Source organism: Mytilus californianus, unplaced genomic scaffold (assembly GCF_021869535.1).
Source record: "Mytilus californianus isolate M0D057914Y unplaced genomic scaffold, xbMytCali1.0.p SCAF_4, whole genome shotgun sequence".
NCBI classification, from domain to species: Eukaryota; Metazoa; Mollusca; class Bivalvia; order Mytilida; family Mytilidae; genus Mytilus; species Mytilus californianus.
The window spans coordinates 84849016-84871187 of record NW_026262690.1 but is presented as its reverse complement, the minus strand read 5'-3'; the positions used below and the strand labels follow the sequence as shown (position 1 = coordinate 84871187).

The following is a 22172-nucleotide window of genomic DNA, read 5'->3' as shown; positions in this document are numbered from 1 at the left end:
CAAATGGAAACAATATTCTGGAATATTATTTCCACTGGAATAAATATTACAGTAAATGTTCCTAACGGAATAAATGGTATAGAATATTTGTTCCAACAGGAATAGATATTATGACATTGTTTATAACAAAGTTTCCAGTGGAACTTCTGTTAGGCGGAACAAATATACGTTGACAGGCTTATTATACAATTTGCTCATCTAAAATTACACCATGTACAGCTGAAAGTACGTGGTGTTAAGCTAAGATAGCACGTTGTTATATCATTAGAATGTCACGATAGGCTTACCACACGATATGCTCATTTAAAACTACATGATTTTCAGTTGAAACTAGGTGATGTTAAGCTAAGATAGCATGTTGCTATATCATGTGAATGTCACGATAGGCTTATCATACAATATGCTCATTTAAAACTACACAACGTACAGTTGAAATATGTGATGTTGAGCTATGATAGCACGATGTTATATCATAATAATATTACGATAGGCTTGCCATACAATATGCTCGTTCAAAACTACACGACGTACAGTTGAAAGTACGTGTTGTTGAGCTAAGATAGCACGATGTTATATCATTGTGACGTCACGAGAGGCTTATCATACAATGTGTTGACTTGAAACTACACGATGTAAATTTGAAGTAGTTTGGTCTTGACTTGAAACAGTAAAATGTTAAGTTATAAAAACAGAACGTAAAGTCAAAATAAAACAATGATAGGATGACATATACTTGTGCAGAATTGAAGATTTTTGGTGTTGACTTCGAATATAGTACAAATATTAGATCGTTTTATGTTAAATTGAAAGACAATAATGATGCGTAAAACATTACAGAATTATGTGAATTGAAACTGCAATTCTATGGAAAAGAATGAGGGACAAATCCCAAGGATTTTTTCTTCTTCATTTGCAAGTTCGGAGGCAAAATGATTCATTAAGCAAAAGAATTACCCATCGCTATATATTACACTTGAATATAGTTTTGCCGTATATTTTACATGTTTTGTTTGGATTTTTTTTTATGATTAAAAACCAGACTTTTTTTTATGAACAATATTTAAGAAAATATTTATCTATGTTGTGTGTTAATATATACAACATAATATTGTGCTTATAAGACTTATGACTGTGAGGGTCAAATTTTACTCATATAAAATCACATCTATGTAAGAGTTAGCGGAGAATTTGTATATACCACTCCCGTTTTCCACGAAATAGAACATAAGAATCTGGAGTCTTAATCTTAAAAAACAAAGATCAACTGATATGACAAATAATACGATTAGCGTAGGACTGAGAGGGTCAAAGCTATATCAAAATGTGACCCCCACCCCCGGTCTTGTTAGAGGTATCTGAAAATTTGAATTTTCTTTTCCACGAAATAAAGCAAAAAGAATTCATAGGTGGAAGAATCCTACTGCATGGGGCCAACCCAAACATAAAGTATGGTAGATTCTGTTGTATACTTTTCGCTCATACATGAAGTCTATATGAAACCTAATGAAATTTGACCTAGAGCCTCCAGTCTAAATCGTCAACTTTCAAAAAAAAAAATACATCATTTACAGCAGTGCCAACCATTTTTCCAGCACCAAGTAAGATAGTGCCCAGGTTTATGTATATATCCACTAGGAGAATATTTTATTTTTTTTAAATTGGTAAAGTCATTAATGGACAATGACCCCTATAACTTATAATAAGAAGCCAATTAATGATTTCTGTCCCTTATTTTCTTGTCCATAATGATTTTCTTGGTTCTTTGCAGCTTCTCTCTATCTATAAGTGTTTTCAAAGAAAAAAAAAAGAAAAAATCTGTAAAAATTGTTAAAGTCCATGAATTATTTTGGTATTGCTTTGATTAATTTGTAGATATGTTTTTTTTTAATGTCAACAGTTTCTCTCTCTCTCTCTCTCTCTCTCTCGCTCTCTCTCTCTCTCTCTTATAGTTTTCATAAGTGTGGTTTAAATTAAAATCGGTAGATTTTTTTTAATTATTTGCCAAAATTTAGTTTATTCTTTTTTGAAAAACATAATAAAAAGTTTGGGCCACAGAGCATTTTGCAAGCTACAGGTTATGCAGTATTGTCAGATTTTGTATAAACTATACATGGAAAACTCAATGTTAGAAAATAAAAATAAAAATTGGGATCACGAGACTCGTTTTCTGTCTACAAAACAAAATAGATAAAGTCCCTACACATTCCATCATTAGAGACGAAATATGCCAAAGGGATTTCAAACTCATAAGTCGAAAACAGACTGACAATGCCATAGCAAAAAAATCAAAAAAATCAAAAACGACAAAAAATAATGTTATCCGAGTTATCTCCCCTATATGGAAAAGTTGAAAAACATATGCAAAAAACGTTCTGTATTCAAAAACAAATAGTCGTTTTAATCAGATAAATCTCATAATTTTCTTCATCAAGATGAAAAGTACTACATATGAATAACATTCCTCTCTCAAAATATGTATATTTTTTTAGATCTAGACCGATTGTGTTGAGCTATATGAGAATCTAAGGGAGCTACCATGTGATTTTTATGGGGGGGGGGGGGGGGGGTAGCTAGGACGAAAAATTTTGTCCTGCCTTTTTTTAGTTGTAATCTCTGTCCTGCCTTTTTATTTTTCACTCTATTCGGTCCTGCTTTTTTTATTTATTAGTTTATTCTGACTTTTTTTTACATAAATTGTCATCCTGCCTTTTTTTTTTGCCAAGTTGCTCATCCTGCCTTTTTTTTAGTCAAAACTCCTGTGCTGCCTTTTTCAAATTTCATTCTAGCCCCCCAATAAAAATCAAATGGTAGCTCCCTAAAATAAAACGAAATAAACCGAGAGAAAAAAGATCAAAAGCCAAACAACAGTATATTAAGCGCAACATATAGAAAATCAAAAACTGAGCAACACGAAACCCTCAAAAAAGGGGTGATCTCAGGTGCTCCAGAAGAGTAAGCAGATCCTGTTTCATATGTGGCACCCGTCACTTGGCGATTTTGCAAATAAAGAAGGAATGTGTTATAATTTACGAGGTAATCCCAAAAAACATGAACTACTGGGTGTCAAATTGATGAACGTGCTTAAAATATGCTCCTCAAGTTTCATAAAAAAAGAATTGATGAAAATGTATTTGTATTTAGTGTACAGTGGCAAATATTACATGCATATAAGGACGAGAATATGTAAGTGTAATATGAATATGAATAAATCTTGGCTCTGTACAAGACATATTTTGCTTGCTTAGCCGAATTTTTAACAAACTAGTTGACAAACCGACTCTGACAATCTATGGAAATCCAAATAGCTTCGGTTTTGATTAAGTCCAGATTTTTTGGTTTTATTTCGGGGAAAAGGGTGCGTTTTACGTACAGTGGCAAATATCACATGCATATCAGGACGAGAACATGTAAGTGTGATATGAATATGAATAAATCCTGCTTTGTTACAAGACATACTTTACTTGCCTAGCCGAATTTTCAACGAACTAGTCGACAAACTGTCTCGGACATTCTATGGAAATCGTAATCGCATCGCTTTTGATTAAGTCCAGATTCTTTTGTTTTATTTCGGGGAAAAGGGGTGCGTTTTACGTACAGTGGCAAATAGCACATGCATATCAGGACGAGAACATGTAAGTGTGATATGAATATGAATAAACCCTGCTTTGTTACAAGACATACTTTACTTGCCTAGCCGAATTTTCAACGAACTAGTCGACAAACTGTCTCTGACATTCTATGGAAGTCGTAATCGCATCACTTTTGATTAAGTCCAGATTCTTTTGTTTTATTTCATGGAAAAGAAAATTCTAATTTTCAGATACCTCTAACAAGACCGGGGGTGGGGTCACATTCTGATATAGCTCTGACCCTCTCAGTCCTACGCTAATCGTATTATTTGTCATATCAGTTGATCTTTGTTTTTTAAGATTAAGACTCCAGATTCTTATGTTCTATTTCGTGGAAAACGGGAGTGGTATATACAAATTCTCCGCTAACTCTTACATAGATGTGATTTTATATGAGTAAAATTTGACCCTCACAGTCATAAGTCTTATAAGCACAATATTATGTTGTATATATTAACACACAACATAGATAAATATTTTCTTAAATATTGTTCATAAAAAAAAGTCTGGTTTTTAATCATAAAAAAAAATCCAAACAAAACATGTAAAATATACGGCAAAACTATATTCAAGTGTAATATATAGCGATGGGTAATTCTTTTGCTTAATGAATCATTTTGCCTCCGAACTTGCAAATGAAGAAGAAAAAATCCTTGGGATTTGTCCCTCATTCTTTTCCATAGAATTGCAGTTTCAATTCACATAATTCTGTAATGTTTTACGCATCATTATTGTCTTTCAATTTAACATAAAACGATCTAATATTTGTACTATATTCGAAGTCAACACCAAAAATCTTCAATTCTGCACAAGTATATGTCATCCTATCATTGTTTTATTTTGACTTTACGTTCTGTTTTTATAACTTAACATTTTACTGTTTCAAGTCAAGACCAAACTACTTCAAATTTACATCGTGTAGTTTCAAGTCAACACATTGTATGATAAGCCTCTCGTGACGTCATAATGATATAACATCGTGCTATCTTAGCTCAACAACACGTACTTTCAACTGTACGTCGTGTAGTTTTGAATGAGCATATTGTATGGCAAGCCTATCGTGATATTATTATGATATAACATCGTGCTATCATAGCTCAACATCACATACTTTCAACTGTACGTTGTGTAGTTTTAAATGAGCATATTGTATGATAAGCCTATCGTGACATTCACATGATATAGCAACATGCTATCTTAGCTTAACATCACCTAGTTTCAACTGAAAATCATGTAGTTTTAAATGAGCATATCGTGTGGTAAGCCTATCGTGACGTCATAATGATATAACATCGTGCTATCTTAGCTCAACAACACGTACTTTCAACTGTACGTCGTGTAGTTTTGAATGAGCATATTGTATGGCAAGCCTATCGTGATATTATTATGATATAACATCGTGCTATCATAGCTCAGCATCACATACTTTCAACTGTACGTTGTGTAGTTTTAAATGAGCAAATTGTATAATAAGCCTACTGTGACATTATAATGATATAACATCGTGCTATCGTAGCTTAGCATTACAAAATTTCAACTGTACGTCCTGTAATTTCAAGAGAGCATCTTAGCTCAACACGTTGCATCGTGTTGTTTTAAGTCAACAAATTGTATGGTAAACATTTCGTTTCAATATAGTGTTGTAGCATCGTGTTATCTTAACTTAACATCATATACTTTCAACTGTGCATCATGGTGTTTTAAATCAACAGATTGCATGATAGACCAATCGTAATATCACAATGATATAACATCGTACTATCTCAGCTCGACATTTATTAATAACAAGGCAGCACCATACATTTTAGCTATTCATTTTATTTGTTATCATAGCTGTCGATGTGGATGACTGAGCAGTATCAATCTGCAAGCTAACATCATGCAACGTCAACTTCACATCATGTACTTTAAACCCAACGTCACGTGTGTTTGGCATATCATCACAACATCGTGACTTATCATTATACTATCACGACTAAAGCACTTGTCATTGCAAGTCAACATTGCGCAAATTCAACTTTGCATATTGTAATTTAGAGTTAGCATTTTGGTGACTCAATTCAACATCACGCTGTCTTAACTTTACATTTTAAGCTTCAGCATAACGTTTTGTAAATCTCTAATATATGACAGCTGAGGCTTTCCTTACAATAAATTTTGCTCTCAGGTTGACCAGACCCCATTGTCAGTAATTTAATAAAATAAATATAAATTAAACAGTATAAATAACTACTAGTACGTGTAATCAAAAACAACTTAATATACTTTGAAAAATGTTGTACATTAAAAAGATTTAATATATATTTTATCAGGAAAGATTATATGGGATAAGAGTCAACGAAACAACTATTTAATAATAATAAAAAAAACTTAATGAATATTGTAATTGTCTAATGTAATTATAAATGAAAATAGATGTACATGTATCTTTGCACTTGCACACATCGTTTGAAATGTTAAACGTATTAACCCAAAAAAATATAAAGGCATTTTTGTTGTCCTTTACTTTTTATGGTTTTCTTATGTGTTACCATCTTTTCGGTCCCTTTAGATACATGTGTACATGTAAATTAAGTCGTAATTAAAATCCAATTCACCGTGGCACCTTGGACATGTGAAATCTTCAAGTTTTAACTTTCTCGCCAGGTGATTGCTGATAAGAATTAACCCTTTTTTGCTTACTAATTATAATCAGACTGATAATTAGATATGGTAATACTGTACATCAATTTATAAAGAAAAATAAATACAGTCTAATTTTTACTTATTGATGTTAAACAAAAATTGGATGCAGATGTAAAACAAACTAAAAGACTCATATTTAAGATAAAAATAATCATAATAACTTTAAATTTATAACATATTTGTTTGAAAAGTTTTGATGTATAATTGTTTCTCTTTGTATCTGAAAACATCACAACATAGAAAAAACACACTATAAAATATCAATTGAAATGGCTTAACTCTATCAAAAGACATATTAACACCAGTGAACATACACTTAACAAATAAATTTTATCTATGATACAATGCAAATACAAAATAAACAAACATGATTTGCAAGTTTTCAACTTTGATATACTGAAAGTGTGAAAGAGTAAAGGTTCCCTGGATAAATAAAAATAGTGTGTTTAAACTATATAAGATTATGATTCTATATGAGGAATAATGCACTGGAAAATATACACATTAATTTTCCGTTCCGTAAAAGCTAAAATGTCTTATCTATTGTATGTACTCTTCAGTTTATAACAATACTACAGCCTTGTCCGTTTATGAAGGGATTAACACAGTTTTAGTTGCATAGATGCAATTACTATGACCAAATGGAATGTGGTCACGTGTTTTGGCTTAAAACGAATGGTTCTATTTCTCCCAAGTTTTCTACTCTACAACTCTGTTTCAAATATATTGTCTACATCATGTGCAATCTTAAGTGCATGCTATGGGTTGCCAGTGTTTTCTTACTGATAGCGGCCATTGGTCAGATATTGTCTGTGGCTGCTCCTTTCTGGGCATTTGATGGACTCCACTATATTGGGCTGTGGAAATACGGACGATGTGCTTTTAATCATAAAAAGTGTTACAGGTATTGGCACGTGGAATATTTCGTCTCAGGTTTGTGGATAGCTATAAGCTTAACTGTTTTGGTTGAAAGTATTTTTGTTCAGTCAAATGTGTCCTTACTGTTAAAGATCCTTTTGAATATATGTATTATTTTACATTGAAATACAAAAAAAAATCGTATTTTTAAAGTAGAAGTGATTAGCAAACCATTTAATTACATGCAAGTTAAAAGAGATGAAGTTTGGCACATTATCCACTCATCCGGATACAAAAACATTTTTGAAAATCAAGAAAATTCGACGGTTACTAGTACCATATTTATACATTAGAGCGAAAACAAATCTATGTAATTAACAGAACTTCAACCAAAGATTCAAAGATTAAACTGAAAAAGCGACAAAGTTTTTAAAAAAAATTAAAGAAGAGAATTAAGGGAGGAAAAAGGTGAGCGAAGTTGTGCTTTCTGAGGACCCCCCTTTTTTTTCTCTTATTTGGAGGATGTGTACTTGAGACAGCATATACATATAAAGGGATATGATAAAACCGTTAATTAGTTCTCCGATGGCATTTGGCAATCATAACACATCTCCTTATGTTTATACCAGTCATTATGAGTTGGCCTTATATATATTGTTATGCCATGTATGTGGTATGTGTTTTCGGCTCATTGTTGACGGCCGTATGGTGACCTTTAGTTGATAACTTCTACATCATATGTTCGCTGGTGACAGTGGCCGATTCAGGGATGGGTAGAAAAAAAATTGTCCAAAAAAGATTTCGTCTCGCTCCGCTCAGCAGATTATTTAATTTTTCGAGATATACGCCCCTTCGAAAATTCTGGATCAGCCCCTAGGTGGAGAGTTGTCTCATTGGCCATCAAACCACATCTTCCTATTTTCATATTCGTTTTTATGAACGTTTATATGTCATTTTGACGAAATATAAGTGTATTCACATCATAATTCAGACTAATCAATCTAACTAATTATCAGACTTTTACACACCGGGTATCCCGTTCCGGAACCGCGGATTGACCCGAATCCTGAAGAGCAATTAATGAAATGTTTGTAAAAAGTAAACTAACAAAGATACCGAACTACAAGGAAAATCAGTAAAAATCGGAAAGTCCCTTATCAAATGGCAAAATCAAAAGCTCAAACACATCAAACGAATGGAAAACAACTGTCATATTCCTGACTTGGTACATGCATTTCCTCATGTAGAAAATGGTGGATTAAACCTGGTTTTATAGCTAGCTAAACCTCTCACTTGTATGACAGTCGCATAAAATTTCATTATATTGACAACAATGTGTGAACAAAACAAACAGACATAATCATGACATAACTGTGGGCATGGAAGTAAAATATATAATATAATACGTCAATGCTATGGGTAAGTGAAATCAGTCAGGGGCGGATTCAGCCTTTTAAAAGGGGTGTTCCCAACCCAGGATAAAAGGGGAGTTCCAACCATATGTTCCAATCAAAAGCATTGATCGTTTGATCGTAAAAAAGGGGGGGGGGGGGTCCCCCCCCCCCACCCCCCCCCCCCCCCCTGGATCCGCAATAGAATCTGGATCCGATTCCCACGGAGGAATTATCCGCGGATTTCGGATCGGGATACCTGGTTTGATTTAAAGCATATATAAACCACCCACGTCTATCCGTCGACATGGGCTTAAATCATCATCTGATCATTATTTAAAATCATCAGATCACCTTAACCAGATAACAATGTGTCAAATGGAGGATCTAAACAATAACGTTTGTCCCTATTAATGCAGAAGTTCGTATATTTGCACAGGAATGATTTATGGCGTTTGTCACAACTCGGCTAATAAAAAAAAAACACTGACCGCTTTGTCAGTTAATGGAAGCTTCAACTGCATACGAAGTTATTTTATATCATTGTAACGAGACTGGGGCCAAAAAATAACAATCTATCTATAAAGAGGATTAGATAATCTTGATTTTTTTTAATTTGTTCTTATGTTGTACTATTACCGTGACCACTGTCCCAGGTATGAGAGGTAGAGTTTGGCTCCAGCAAACTAGTTTAACCTCGCCACATTCTGTGTGTGCCTGTCACGAGTAATGAGCCTGAAATTCAGTGGTTGTCCATGTTGCCGTTTGTTGCTGTATATCATATTTGTTTTTTCGTTCATTGGCAGTTTAAGCATAAATCATGCCGTTGGTTTTTTCGTTTGATTTGTTTAAAATTTTGTCAGTTTAGGGGCTTATTATAGCTAACTATGCGGTATGGGTTTTGCTTATTGCTGAAGGCCGTATGGTCACTTATAGTTGTTAAATTATATGTCATTTGGTCTCTGGTGGAGAGTTGTCTCAACGTCTTCTAGTTTTTATGTGTCACTTTTTGGTCCTAGAAGTCTTATAAAAATAACCGATATTTGGTGATCTGTTAATTTGATATAAAAATATTCGTATACCTTTAAAGATATTCGGAATGTTCAAACTAATAATAATGACACTTCAATAATTATTTCCGATTTCAGGCATTTTACATCCATACTAAGCACCTATACATAAATTTACTGGAAGGCCAACTTTCATTTTTTAGATGATGCTTTAGAAAATAATTAAATTTGGGTTGTATATTTTAGTTTTTACAGGCTATATGTCAGGATTATTTGTATCAATTTCTGTTAACATGCATTTATACCTACTTATCAAACAGTAAAACTGTGCATACTCTATTTTTTTGAATGATCAAAAGATTGCTAATAAGGTCTGCGATTTGAGATGAATCCGCGGAAAATCAACAGTTTTCCTCGAGACCCTCCGATCTAATCTCCAAAATATATTGATATCCCTTTGAAAGTCAATATAATATATTCTTAACATTGATCTTCTCACTCCGTCAAGCAATTTTTACAGTGAAGGAATTTTAATGAACGATGTAAGAATGTCACGTGACTATTTTCACCTGTCAGGTATCCATCCATCACTTTGAAAACATTCCAATAAGCTGAATGGCAGGGAATCGTGTGATAGGAGCTGCTAGCTTACCATTAATAGGATGCATAGCATTAATAGCAGCAGCCGTGTGTCAAGTCATAGCATTTGCGTGTGCTAACTGGGGATATGATAAAACTCGAGTTGTGTATGTCGGTTTGTGGAGAGATGGAAATTGTCTCAAATCGGATCATAGAGAATGTTTCAGGCGGGATCATGTGGAATATTTTGCTGAAGGTAGGATGTAGTTCTTATACGTTCTAATGATCATGATTATCTATCAACATATAAGAAAAGCAACCAGACTTCAATCTCTGGATATATATACTACACAATATCAACTTAACACTAGTTTGTCACGGTAACAACATGCTAAGGGGACGACTATTACTATTCTTGGGGATGGATGAGGACTTTTTGCAGACGGAACATTCATATTCCCCTATTGTCATAGTTTGCTTTGCCGCTCGAAAACTTATTTTCGATTTTGTCCATAATTATTTCCTCCATTTTGTGGGGCAGATTATCCATTTTCATCCGGTCTTGGACAATACTGTTTATTTTCAGTTCCTTCCAGGCCAGGGTATACGTATTCATTTCCAAAGTCCTTCTGTTTAACAATGCAGTCTAACCCTTTTTAACCCTTAAAGCACACATGTGCACTGTCTAATGTTAAGGAGAAAACATTAATTACATTTGTATATTGTACTTCAAAATATTTCAAGTTTTGTTCCTATCTATATATAATTGAAAGACACACGAATGAAACAACATAGTTTTACCTTCCCATGTTTACTCTTTACGTAATGTATGTTTTTTAATAATCGAATAACATAGTTTATATTTTATGTATTATACTATTCACTGGAAAAAAACTGTAAAGTACTTTTAACGTTTTACTGGCCATTAAGAAGGATGCCTTTGTATTGATGTTTTGGGTGTAGAGTAAAACCGGTTACTGTATCAATACAGACCTGTGGTTATGAATTTATAATGTGACTTCTGTTTGATAAACCAAAACACCCACATCTCCCTTTAACAACCTATTGATGTGATGTTTATACATTCCTATCGTTAATTATATGTGAACAAGTACAATATATTCATAATCTGTTATTACATGAAGTTTCTATACTTTGTTATTTTGAAAACATCACATTTAAGCTATTTTACAAATAATATACCAGTTGACGATACGACCATTATGAACTTAGATCTACCAAAGATGATAAGTAGTTTCAATATTTGTATAATTATAATGTCCTCTAGGTTCTATTTTTCTTTGTCATGGTAATTTGAACATCTTTTCCCACAAAAAAAAACAATACAGTAAGTTTTTCTAGTGTAGCGAGGCATATCCAGGGGAGCCTAGGTTAATTGAGGTTCAGGAATCCGGACTTTAGTTTTTCAACCATCCTAAAATCGATGACAATCAGGTACAACTCCACTATAATTCCTAAGTATCAGCTGAATGCTAGGACTTCCCTTCTACAGTTGCTTTTCAAGACCAGCGTTTTGAATGCAACTTTGTCTAATTGTAAACAACAAAACTGTTTTAATAATATCTTCATTTTGTATCTATCGGTAAACAGGTTTTCTATAATTAGTTGAACTCCTTTATGGGGTGATATATATATGCAGCGCATTGAAATGATGATTAATAGTTAGTAAGAAATATAATAAAATCCCAAACTCGCCAATAAATTATTTTGATGCCTTTTTTCTGAATGCAAATTTTCTAAAGACAGATTTTAAAATATGTAAATTATAGGTGAAGGTTTAAAAATAAAATACGCCGGAAGCATAAAATCGGTATAATACATTGCATGCATTTACATATACGAGTTTAAATTCACTTGTCTTCTTTGCATATATATATATATATATACAAACTATTATACTTCTAAAATTTTCTTTAAAAAAACAATGTTTTGTTATTATAATTTCAAAAACCACTTCGGTTAGAGCAGTGACAAATCAAGGAAAGTCGCCGCTATTTTAAGCGCTTATCCAAATAAGGATATTGAAAATTTATTATACTATTAAATATGCACAAATTTAGCACTTTGCGACAGGCTTTAATCGAAGGGTATTATATTTATTGTCAAATTAATAAGACAAAAAATCAACCGTGAGGTATGTCAGGTCATTATTTTGTTAATTAACCCTTCTTGTCACCGCACTAGGTGGTCTTTTTGTAACATGCTTGCCTCGAGTGCGGGATGTCATGGGTTCGACCATCGCCGTATCAAATCAAAGACTTGTTTCTCCGTTACAGCAAGCGGCATTTAAGAATACGGAAAAAGATTGGGAGCCTCAGAGTCAGAATAATGCGCCCGGGTAGGGTGATGTGCACAGTCACTGGGAAGGTCGACTATCCACATATATATATATATATATATAACTCGTCTAAACAACAGCCCAACAACACTGTGTATCATCGCCACCGGAAATTGGGTACTAACGAAGCGGAGAGAAATGGAAAAAAAAGTAAACAAGGTAAGAATTCATTCAGTTTAAAGCATTTCTACTGATTTGACGTGGGTACCGCTTAAGAAATGATTTTCTGATATATAATTCTTTAAATTATTAGGCCGATAAGTACAAAATTAAGACAAGATTTTGTGTTATACTCAAGAACTTGCCACTTAGTACCTGAAAATTTCGAGGTCGATCGTCCTCTGTCGCCCCATTGGCAAGATATTCAACTGTTTTTCATTATTTTTCCAGACACTTTTTTAGATTATTATAGTGTGGTATCATATTTTCTGAAATTTGTTGTCAAAATGAACGTTTTTAAGGAATATAGACCATAAAAAATAAAGTCTAGGGTACGGCAACTTGCTCATGTTGACAAATTTACTGTATGGCAACTTGTTTTCAACTGTATGGCAACTTGCTAATTTCAAAATATTTATTTGCCGTCTTTTTAAAGAAAATAAAGTATTAGGTTCAAATATCTAATTATGCATTTGATAAAAATACAATTCGCTTGACACCATTTAAGATGTATACACAATATAAGGCTTGAACACAGTCTTATTACATCTTTTACATACACGTACCTGATGTATACAATATGAATACGGCATATACAAAAGCTGGCAAATGTTGTAACTTTCGGAAAGGCATGTCACTGTTTTACTAACCTGTTGTTCTGCCCTGACGTAGCGTTAAATGTTACCCATGTCCGTCCGACCCCTCTCTCTCGTCCGTCCAGAAAGTCCCAATAATTGGTTTCCGTTCTCTAACTTTAGTATGCCTTAACCAAATGTTTTAAAACTTACACGAAATGCTTATCACCACAAAACACAGATCAAGTTATAAATTGGGTAGCGTCACTGTTACCGTTCTTGAGTTGTGCCCTTTGATAAATGAAAAAAGCTAAAGCTGTCGTTTCTGTTCTCAAACTTTAGATTGCCTCAACCAAATGTTTTAACCATACAACATTAGTCAGCATTTGCATATAAGTGATGAACATTTCTGGGAAGGGTTGTGGGTGGAGGGAAGGAAGGAGGTAATGGCAGGAGAATTTTTCCGCATTGAATATTTAGAACCATTAAGTGAATGAATTCTCTTTCAACTTTCAGATAAAATGAAATATAAATGAATTATCATTCTCTGCACAAAAAAAATTTGTATTGCTACACCACGGCACCATGTTAAGGGAGGTTTGAGTGCTCACAAACATGCTTAAGCCCGCCTCAATATATATGTGTCTGTCCCTAGTCAGGAACATGTAATATAGCGGCTGTCGTTAGTTGCTGCCTGACATATTTGTTTATGATTTTGTCATAAATCAGGCAATTTTGATACGGTATGGGTTTTGTTCATTGTGAAGTGTATAGTAACCAATAGTTGGTCAAATCTATTTCATTTGGACTTTGTTTGAAAGTCCTCTCAGTGAAAACCATTCCACGTCTCCTTTTTCAATTAATGTTATTGTCTTATTTGTAAAAGGCAGATACAGCCAATATATTAGAATAAAGAACATTAATTTTCTAAAAAAAAAACTTCATCTCTATATAGTAAGAAATGAACAAGCTCGATGGCTAACACTGTTTAAATTTAAAAAAAATATTAACCTTAGATTAATCATTTTTGGAAAGAATGAAAGAAGAATCCGATACAAGGGATACAAATCCGGCTGTGGCTACGGCATAAACTATTTATATAAACTTTCTACATGTACTTGAGAATAAAGATGACATTGTATGAAGTTTTTTTTTGTTGTCATCTTAATATTATATACTTATTAATACAATTAACAAAAGCTAGTATCTTCGACTTGTAAGTTTAAAGAATTATAATGAAATAACAACTTATAAGGACAGGTTGAAATATTTTTGAATCCTGATGGTGCATACTCATAAATTCTTTTGGAAAAATCCACGTAAATTTAAATGTTGATTTGATAGCGTTCAATTATTTATTCGCCCTCGTAAACAGTTTTGTTAAAATACCGAAATCGGTAAAATCGGTAAGTCGGGAACACCTTTTTACATTCCGGCGTGCATAAGTTGCACTTTTTTCTTCTTATTAAGAAAAATGATTTTAATTTAAGCATCTATCTAAAGATTAGATTATTTACACACACACACACAAATAGGCTTACTGTTGATTTTGAAACTCTATGAATTCACATTTATATTCAACCAAACAGATAGACCGAGATCAGTGGCGGATCCAGAACTTTTCATAAAAGGGGGGGGGGGCTCCAGTCATGCTTCAGTGATTCCCTATATAATCAACCAAATTTTTCCCACAAAAGGGGGGGGGGGCGGGCCCCATGGCCCCCCTAGATCCGCCTATGGAGATCCTTACCTTGTTAAGTTTCAAAACAGAGAAGGTGTGTTTGAAAACAAATAATCACGTTCTGCTATATCTTTTAAGGCAAATGCAAGTCTTACTTGTATTAATTATATAATTTTAATTGGGACAATATCACATAAACAATTTACTGAGAAATATTATACATAGTAATCATGAAAATGTACTACTGTAACAATGAAAATTCGGACGAATACACTCCTTTTTCACTACCCCTCCATCTACTCCTTTAAGTTTAAGCCAAACAGCCTTAGCAACAGTCTTTTATTATTTTTTCCCTGTAAATAAAAAGATTGATTGAATTTACTCAAACTAAAAAAAAATGCAATCTTATTTTCAATAAGAAACAAGAAAATTAATTCGAAACACAATTCATGATTTATTTCTCCTAATTTTCAATGAAAACAAAGTATTTTCTTCACTCTTCTTTTAACAAATTATTCATTTCAGAAATTTAAAAAATAAACAATAAACAATGTTGAAGACCGTACCTTGACCTATAATGGTTTACTTTTATAAATTGTGACTTGGATGGAGAGTTGTCTCATTGGCACTCATACCACATCTTCCTATATCTATTTAACCCAGCACATTCTTTATGTGTCTGTCCGAAGCAACGAGCCTGTAGTTTGGTGGTTGTCGTTGGTTCATCTCTATCATATTTGTTATTTTTCGTAAATTGTTTTGTTATGAGTTAGGCCGTTAGTTTTCTTGTTGAATCCTTCCACAAGTTTCATGTCGGGGCTTTTTATAGCCGACTGTAAGGTACGATTTTTCGTTGTTGAAGGCCAAACGATAGCATATAATTGCTTACATACACTTTATTTGACCCTGGTGGATAGTTATCTTATTTGCAATCTTACAACATCTCCACTGTTTATATTAAAAAAAAAAAAAAACAACAACAACAAAAGATGAATGGTCGGTTTTTTTTATTGAACTTACAAAATTTCACCCTGACAACAAATAAGACAACAGTCGTTAGTATTATAACAATATATGAATGTATTTAGGATAATATGGTTGAAAAAAAACCTTTTTGTCTTTAAAAACACAAAGTCAAATAGAGGTACGCAACGACGACTTCTGAACGAAATTAACGGCATATATTTTATAATATTTGATAAGTAGTTTATTTTGTATATTTGTAAGCCGGTAAAGCTTTGATACAGCCAAAATTTCGTCACTTGATATTATCTAAACAGTGATTAATTTCATCTTAAAATTACAATATATTGCAAGACGCCGTACAGACAAAAGTTGTTATTTTGCAATTCGCCGTACAACGTCCTGCAATTCGCCGTACAATAAACAAACAATGTTTTGGTCCATATTCTTTAAAAACATCTTTATGACAACAGATTTCAGTCAATATGATGTCACACTATCATAATCTAATAACGTGTCTGGAAAAATAATGAAAAACAGTTGAATATCTTGCCAATGGGGCGACAGAGGACAATCGACCTCGAAATTTTCAAGTACTAAGTGGCTAGCTTTGGAGTATAACACAAAATATTGTCTTAATTTTGTACTTATCGGCCTAATAATTTAAAGAATTATATATCAGAAAATCATTTCTTAAGCGGTACCCTCGTCAAATCAGTAGAAATGCTTTAAATCGAATGAATTCTTACCTTGTTTACTTTTTTTTCCATTTCTCTCCGCTTCGTTAGTACCCAATTTCCGGTGGCGATGATACACAGTGAACAATGTTAGATCTGTAAATTTGCGGAATTTTTTGTTCTTCCCTGGGCGGGATTCGAACTCATGCTACTGATATATCGTGGCACCAAATCGCCTTGCACTATGCCCAACGCGCTATAGACCACTCGACCACCTAGGCTCTATAATAATAAAGCTTTCGGTGGCCGGGAGTTACCTTTCCTCTTCAGTTTTTTATCTAGCGTCGTAACACAGTACATGATATATAAGGCATGAAGATGGAATTGTTACAGATCAGCTGAATTATCTATTGTAAAAGATCCTACAAGTTAATGTAAGATGCAGTCACAGAAACAATTATATTATAAGTACGTCTGAACCAGTGACGACTCTACAACAGACTTTATCCATCGGATCACCAGCAGTGATGGTGATACAAGGCTGAAAATACATTCTGTATATATAATTCGTCTAAACAACAGCCCAATTATGTTAGATCTGTAAATTTGCGGAAGCAAATTTTTTGTTCTTCCCTGGCCGGGATCCGAACTCATGCTACTGAGATATCGTGGCACCAAATCGCCGTTCACTATACCCGACGCGCTAGACAACTCGACCACCTAGGCTCTATAATAATAAAGCTTTCGGTGGCCGGGTGTTACCTTTCCTCGTCAGTTATATAGAAACAAGTGCCTGTGGTGATATGTCTTTCTGCGGACTGCTACCTTGTGAATTAGCACGGCATTAAAAATATATCTCAGAGTGTCAGTCAAGTACAAAGCAAGGTTCATATAATAAATATGTTCTCTGCCTGATATACTTGTAATATATGCCACTGGACGTTAAACTCTTATCAATCCACCATCCATCAAAACCATCTCCTTATTCTGTATATACGAAAACACTTACTTTATACATTGGTCAAGATATAAATAAACATGAAATACCTATATTCAGTGCTCATGGCATCTTTTTTCAGTGATATTTTTCATCATCTACACTCGAGAACAAAACATTTGGAAAGCAAATATATAAAACGTACGCCTTAGCGCATCTACACCAAATGGGCTTCAACAGAACAGTCTAAGATCTACATTTGTCTTACAAATCAAGTATAAAATTTACAAACTGAAAATTAACAGTCATAACCAAGGCACTGTTTACGTGATCGGTCGATGTTACTACTGGGAGTGTGCAGTTAACATGTAGTGCCTGGAGTTTGATACAGATTTCACATGAATGTGAATAATATTTACATCAGTTAAGCTAAAACACAAACTTCTGGACACCCAAAAGCGAACATCAAAACCAAATTGGTCGTAACAGTACTATCAAGCTGATAATTTTTGAATGCTACCCGATAATTTTTGAATGCTACCGGTTAACCAAATGCGGTTGGATCGATAGATTGATTGGTTGATTGAGCGATTGTTGCTTGCTTGACGTCCAGTGGCAATTATTTTATGCATATCATGATCAGGATGCGAAATCACAAAAATTAATACAATAGGTGAGGGAATGGATGGGGTTTACAGTATAGAAAATAATGGGCTAAATCTACAGAAAAATTGACCAAAAAATAACTAATAGAGAAAAATGGGGTGCTAAAATATCAACAATAGAGAATAAAGGACAAAAGATATAAAAGAATAGAGAAAAATTACCTTAAAAATTAAAGAATACAGAAATGAAAGACTCCTAAAAGGTAGGTTCTGGAAGGTGGGATGAAGGGTTGGAAATTTGGACTGTCACTGAAAAACCGTAATAGAAAGTTGGATAGGGCCCAGGTTGCAAAGGAGTAGGTCCGGTAAGGGCCGATTTTGGCCTCAAAATTCAGGTTCATCTGATGAAAGATTTTGGACACTTTTAAACACTTAAGTGTCTACTTCAGTCGATTCAATTGGTTTATGTGAAAGATTTGAACTGATTTAGTCATTAAAGACGCTCAATTCAAGCTTAAATATGAAATATCTATCAAATATGCCATAATATGTCACTTTTCAGATGGTTTTGTCAAAAATGAAAGTGGCCGCATCCGTGTTCATTCTCATCCTTTATATATGTTATGTATTATCATCAAATACAACTTACATTTAAATATTAAGAATGAACACAAATGCGGCCACTTCCATTTCAGACGGAAACCGTCTAAAAATTAACCAAAATGCTAAAATTTCGAAGATTTCAGTAATTTAGCATGACTTAATGATGCTAGTACCCGATACATGTGCATTGTATAGTCAAAAACAGCCCATTTTTATGTAACAGAAGTATTCTTCTTTCCAATAAATATAGCTAAACATTTACATTTTAACAATTTTGTAAAAGTGGTATATTTTGGGGCCAAAAAGGGGTCTTACTAGGCCTTCTCCTTTATACATCCCACACAACCAAACAGACGCCTTACTTTTTGCTGGAAGACCGAGGTGGCCATATTTTATAGCCCGAGTCAACCTTGGGGTTCCAAATGGGATTGAACGATCAGCGTCTAAGTAATTCAATCACTTAAGTATTTCATGAAGAGTGTTCGGTCTATTTATAATTTTTGAAAGGATTAATAATTCTTAGCAGAGGCAAATTTTTATATATGTACCAATACACAATGCGTTTTTCTTGGACATTGTTTGATTTCCAATATAAGCAGATCTTAAGATTAAACTTTTGCACTTTCCATAAAGTCTTGTGTAACTGTAAGGCGTCCACTAGTTGATAGTATAACGGTAGACAACCAGTTAATCTTGACAGCATTTAATGAAGCTCTTTCTGCCAATTTTGGTTTTTACTGGGGAAATTGTTGAAATTTATTTCCTCAATCATTTACCTTATCTATTTAATGAGCTCCTGAAATATATCAAGACCTCCATATTTCGAATTCAGGATATCCACAAATCATTGAGAACCTCCTGTAATCCGTGCATCATAGCTTATCGATATGCGTCTTTGTCAGGTTTGGATATGCAAAAAGAAAAACGGATCAATAATTTGTACTGGAATATTACATTTAGAGAAATAATTTTTTGACCCAAGTTCACAATGTTCGTTTTGCGTTGTGGCTATCTGGTGAAAGTAGCCTATGTGGGCGCATTGTTAGCTTTATTGTGCACACGTAAAACATCAGATGAAATTCAAAGGATATTTAAGCAAAATAGAAAACATTACTGGTATGAACTATCGAATAAACCTTACCTTGGAATTAAAGATAGATAAATTATTGATTGCTCAACGTCAGGTGGCAAATATTTCATGCATATTCTGAACGAGAACAAACCAATAAAATATGAAAATAAATGTAAAGTGCACTACGAAAGAGGGCTTGTTGGAAGGGACAGACATTTTGCCTTGACCTATGGGCAAAGAGTTAATGCAATGACGTTCTTAAATGTATCTAATATTCAGAAAACGTGATATTATCTCTACACGAGGATTGGAATTTAATTAAGTACATGAAAAGATATCAGATGCAAGTTAAAGACGTAAAATAATGAGATGATTAAAATTTTCTTTTAGAGAAGAAAACATAAACCTTTATTGTAAGAAAGAAAAATAATAATAGGAAATCATTAAAACAATATGTTTTAAAAAATCAATTTGGAGACTGTCTAGGTAGACATGATAGATATATGAACTGGTTTGAATCTTAAAGTGATGAATAATATATACCCTGTCTTTTTAAATATCTTCCATTTTATTCAAGCAGCCAATGATTTTATATTTTGGGCTTGAGAAGGGCGAGAACAGTTTTACTCCTATAATTAACTTCTGAGAATGGTAGCAGAGACATAATACATTGTAATGTATTATATGTCTCTGGTGGTACTTACCGTAGACCCTATAACAACAAAAACTATTTGATCACTATCAAAGTAAGGCTTTATTCATACAATATTCTTTTACTATTGTATTTTAATATTTATTGATGGAAAATTTAAATGGCCTTTAAAAGTTGTGATTGATTTGTATCAGATGTCATTTCAGGCAAATTTTTAAATGCAGATTGCTGTAAGAAATGTTAGGCACTGACAGATTAAATACATTTTCATTCCAGATTTGCTGTGATGTGTTTTTAGCGCTAGAAAGCCATATAATTATTCTTAGACTTAGCATATATATTTAGATTTCAGGTTGTTTGAAAGCCATTATAAATGCTTCTGTGACTTACATAAATAAATTCTTTATAACCAAGTATATTTCGTTATTTGTTTAGACCTGGTCTTATCGTCATAAAACTTTCAAGCACGATTTTCGTACTCAGACTCAGAAATCAACCAATCAATATACTGGATTTGATGTTTCGAGCACATATTTTGTACTCCCAGTACTGAGTAAAGTTTTATGACCAAGGGCCCAGAGCTCATACAGTGTTGAAGGTCTTAGAATGTCTTCTCTGCTATTTTGCCCTTGAAATGTATACTTATTTCAGATTATATAAAACAAAATAATAGAAATGCCTGGACCTGATTATTGTAAAGTAGTATGTTTTAAGTCACATCTTACTGCTGATATAGCTGAAAACTGTCCCAAGGTGAAGCTTGCTTTGATAGTTTAATGTAATTTTATATAAGCTTTGTTAATTGCTTTGTCCAGAAACATATAATCAAAGTGCTTGTGAGCACTGAAGGGTAAACATTACATTCAATGTCCAGTGGGAACCAAAAATCAAATATTGCATATTGTATAAAGCATTGTAAGGCAATACTGTAGAGATATCAATTGTAGTTGGTTAAACTACAATTATTGACAAAGGAAGATAATTTCAATTTTAGATATAACTATAACAATGACTTCATTGGTATTTTAAGTACCGATACTTGATTTATGCACAATGGACTATTTATGAATTTTCTTGAATAGTATGGTTATATACATACACATCATTTAGAACTTAAATATCTGAAGACATGTATATGTTTCATTGATAAATTTCTTATATTCATGGATATAATGTTTAGAATATTTTGCTCAATGCATTATGTTTGTTTTGTTTTGTTTTTTACCTCAAAAGTAAGTGATAAAGTCTAGAAAATTAATAACTTTCAAGCCAGCCATAAGGGTTCTGATTGTATGAATGCAATTTTTACCCCAAAAGTGTTTTTACATGTGTCTTCTGATTCCAAGGGTTAGAATGTAACATTTTAAATTGATAATACAGTTTTACAGTTTTATTTCAGATTTGTTGATAGGGGTTTCATATATTCAAATTGCTTGATATTGATAGTATTAATTCATTTTTTCAGACTGGTTGAAAGCTGTTCGAGGTTTAGAATGCCTGGCACTGATATTTCTATCTTTCCCACTGGTAACCCTCCCAATCTACATGTACATAGCATTGGGACTGTATTACAGATGCATGCTGGGTACTATGGCTTTATGTAGTTTGATCTCTGGTAAGACATTTTATGCACAGTTCTATATAAATTGTACATTTTAAACTACATTGAATGATGCGGTTTAGTTTGTTTAAAAGGAATTAATTATATATATCATTTTCTTCAGGACTAAGGTTTGA

At 33.2% G+C, this 22172-nt stretch overlaps 1 protein-coding gene across 1 annotated transcript in view; it reads left to right on the top strand.

Annotated features, from left to right (window-relative positions):
• Positions 1-10107: 10107 nt before the first annotated feature.
• Positions 10108-22172, top strand: part of LOC127738773 (uncharacterized) — a 16062-nt gene continuing 3997 nt past the window's right edge. Inside the window, exons 1-2 of the mRNA XM_052250139.1 lie at positions 10108-10408; positions 21901-22050. Of these exons, the coding sequence (XP_052106099.1) occupies positions 10189-10408; positions 21901-22050 (370 nt within the window). The 5' untranslated portion in view covers positions 10108-10188. The remainder of the gene's footprint in view (positions 10409-21900; positions 22051-22172) is intronic.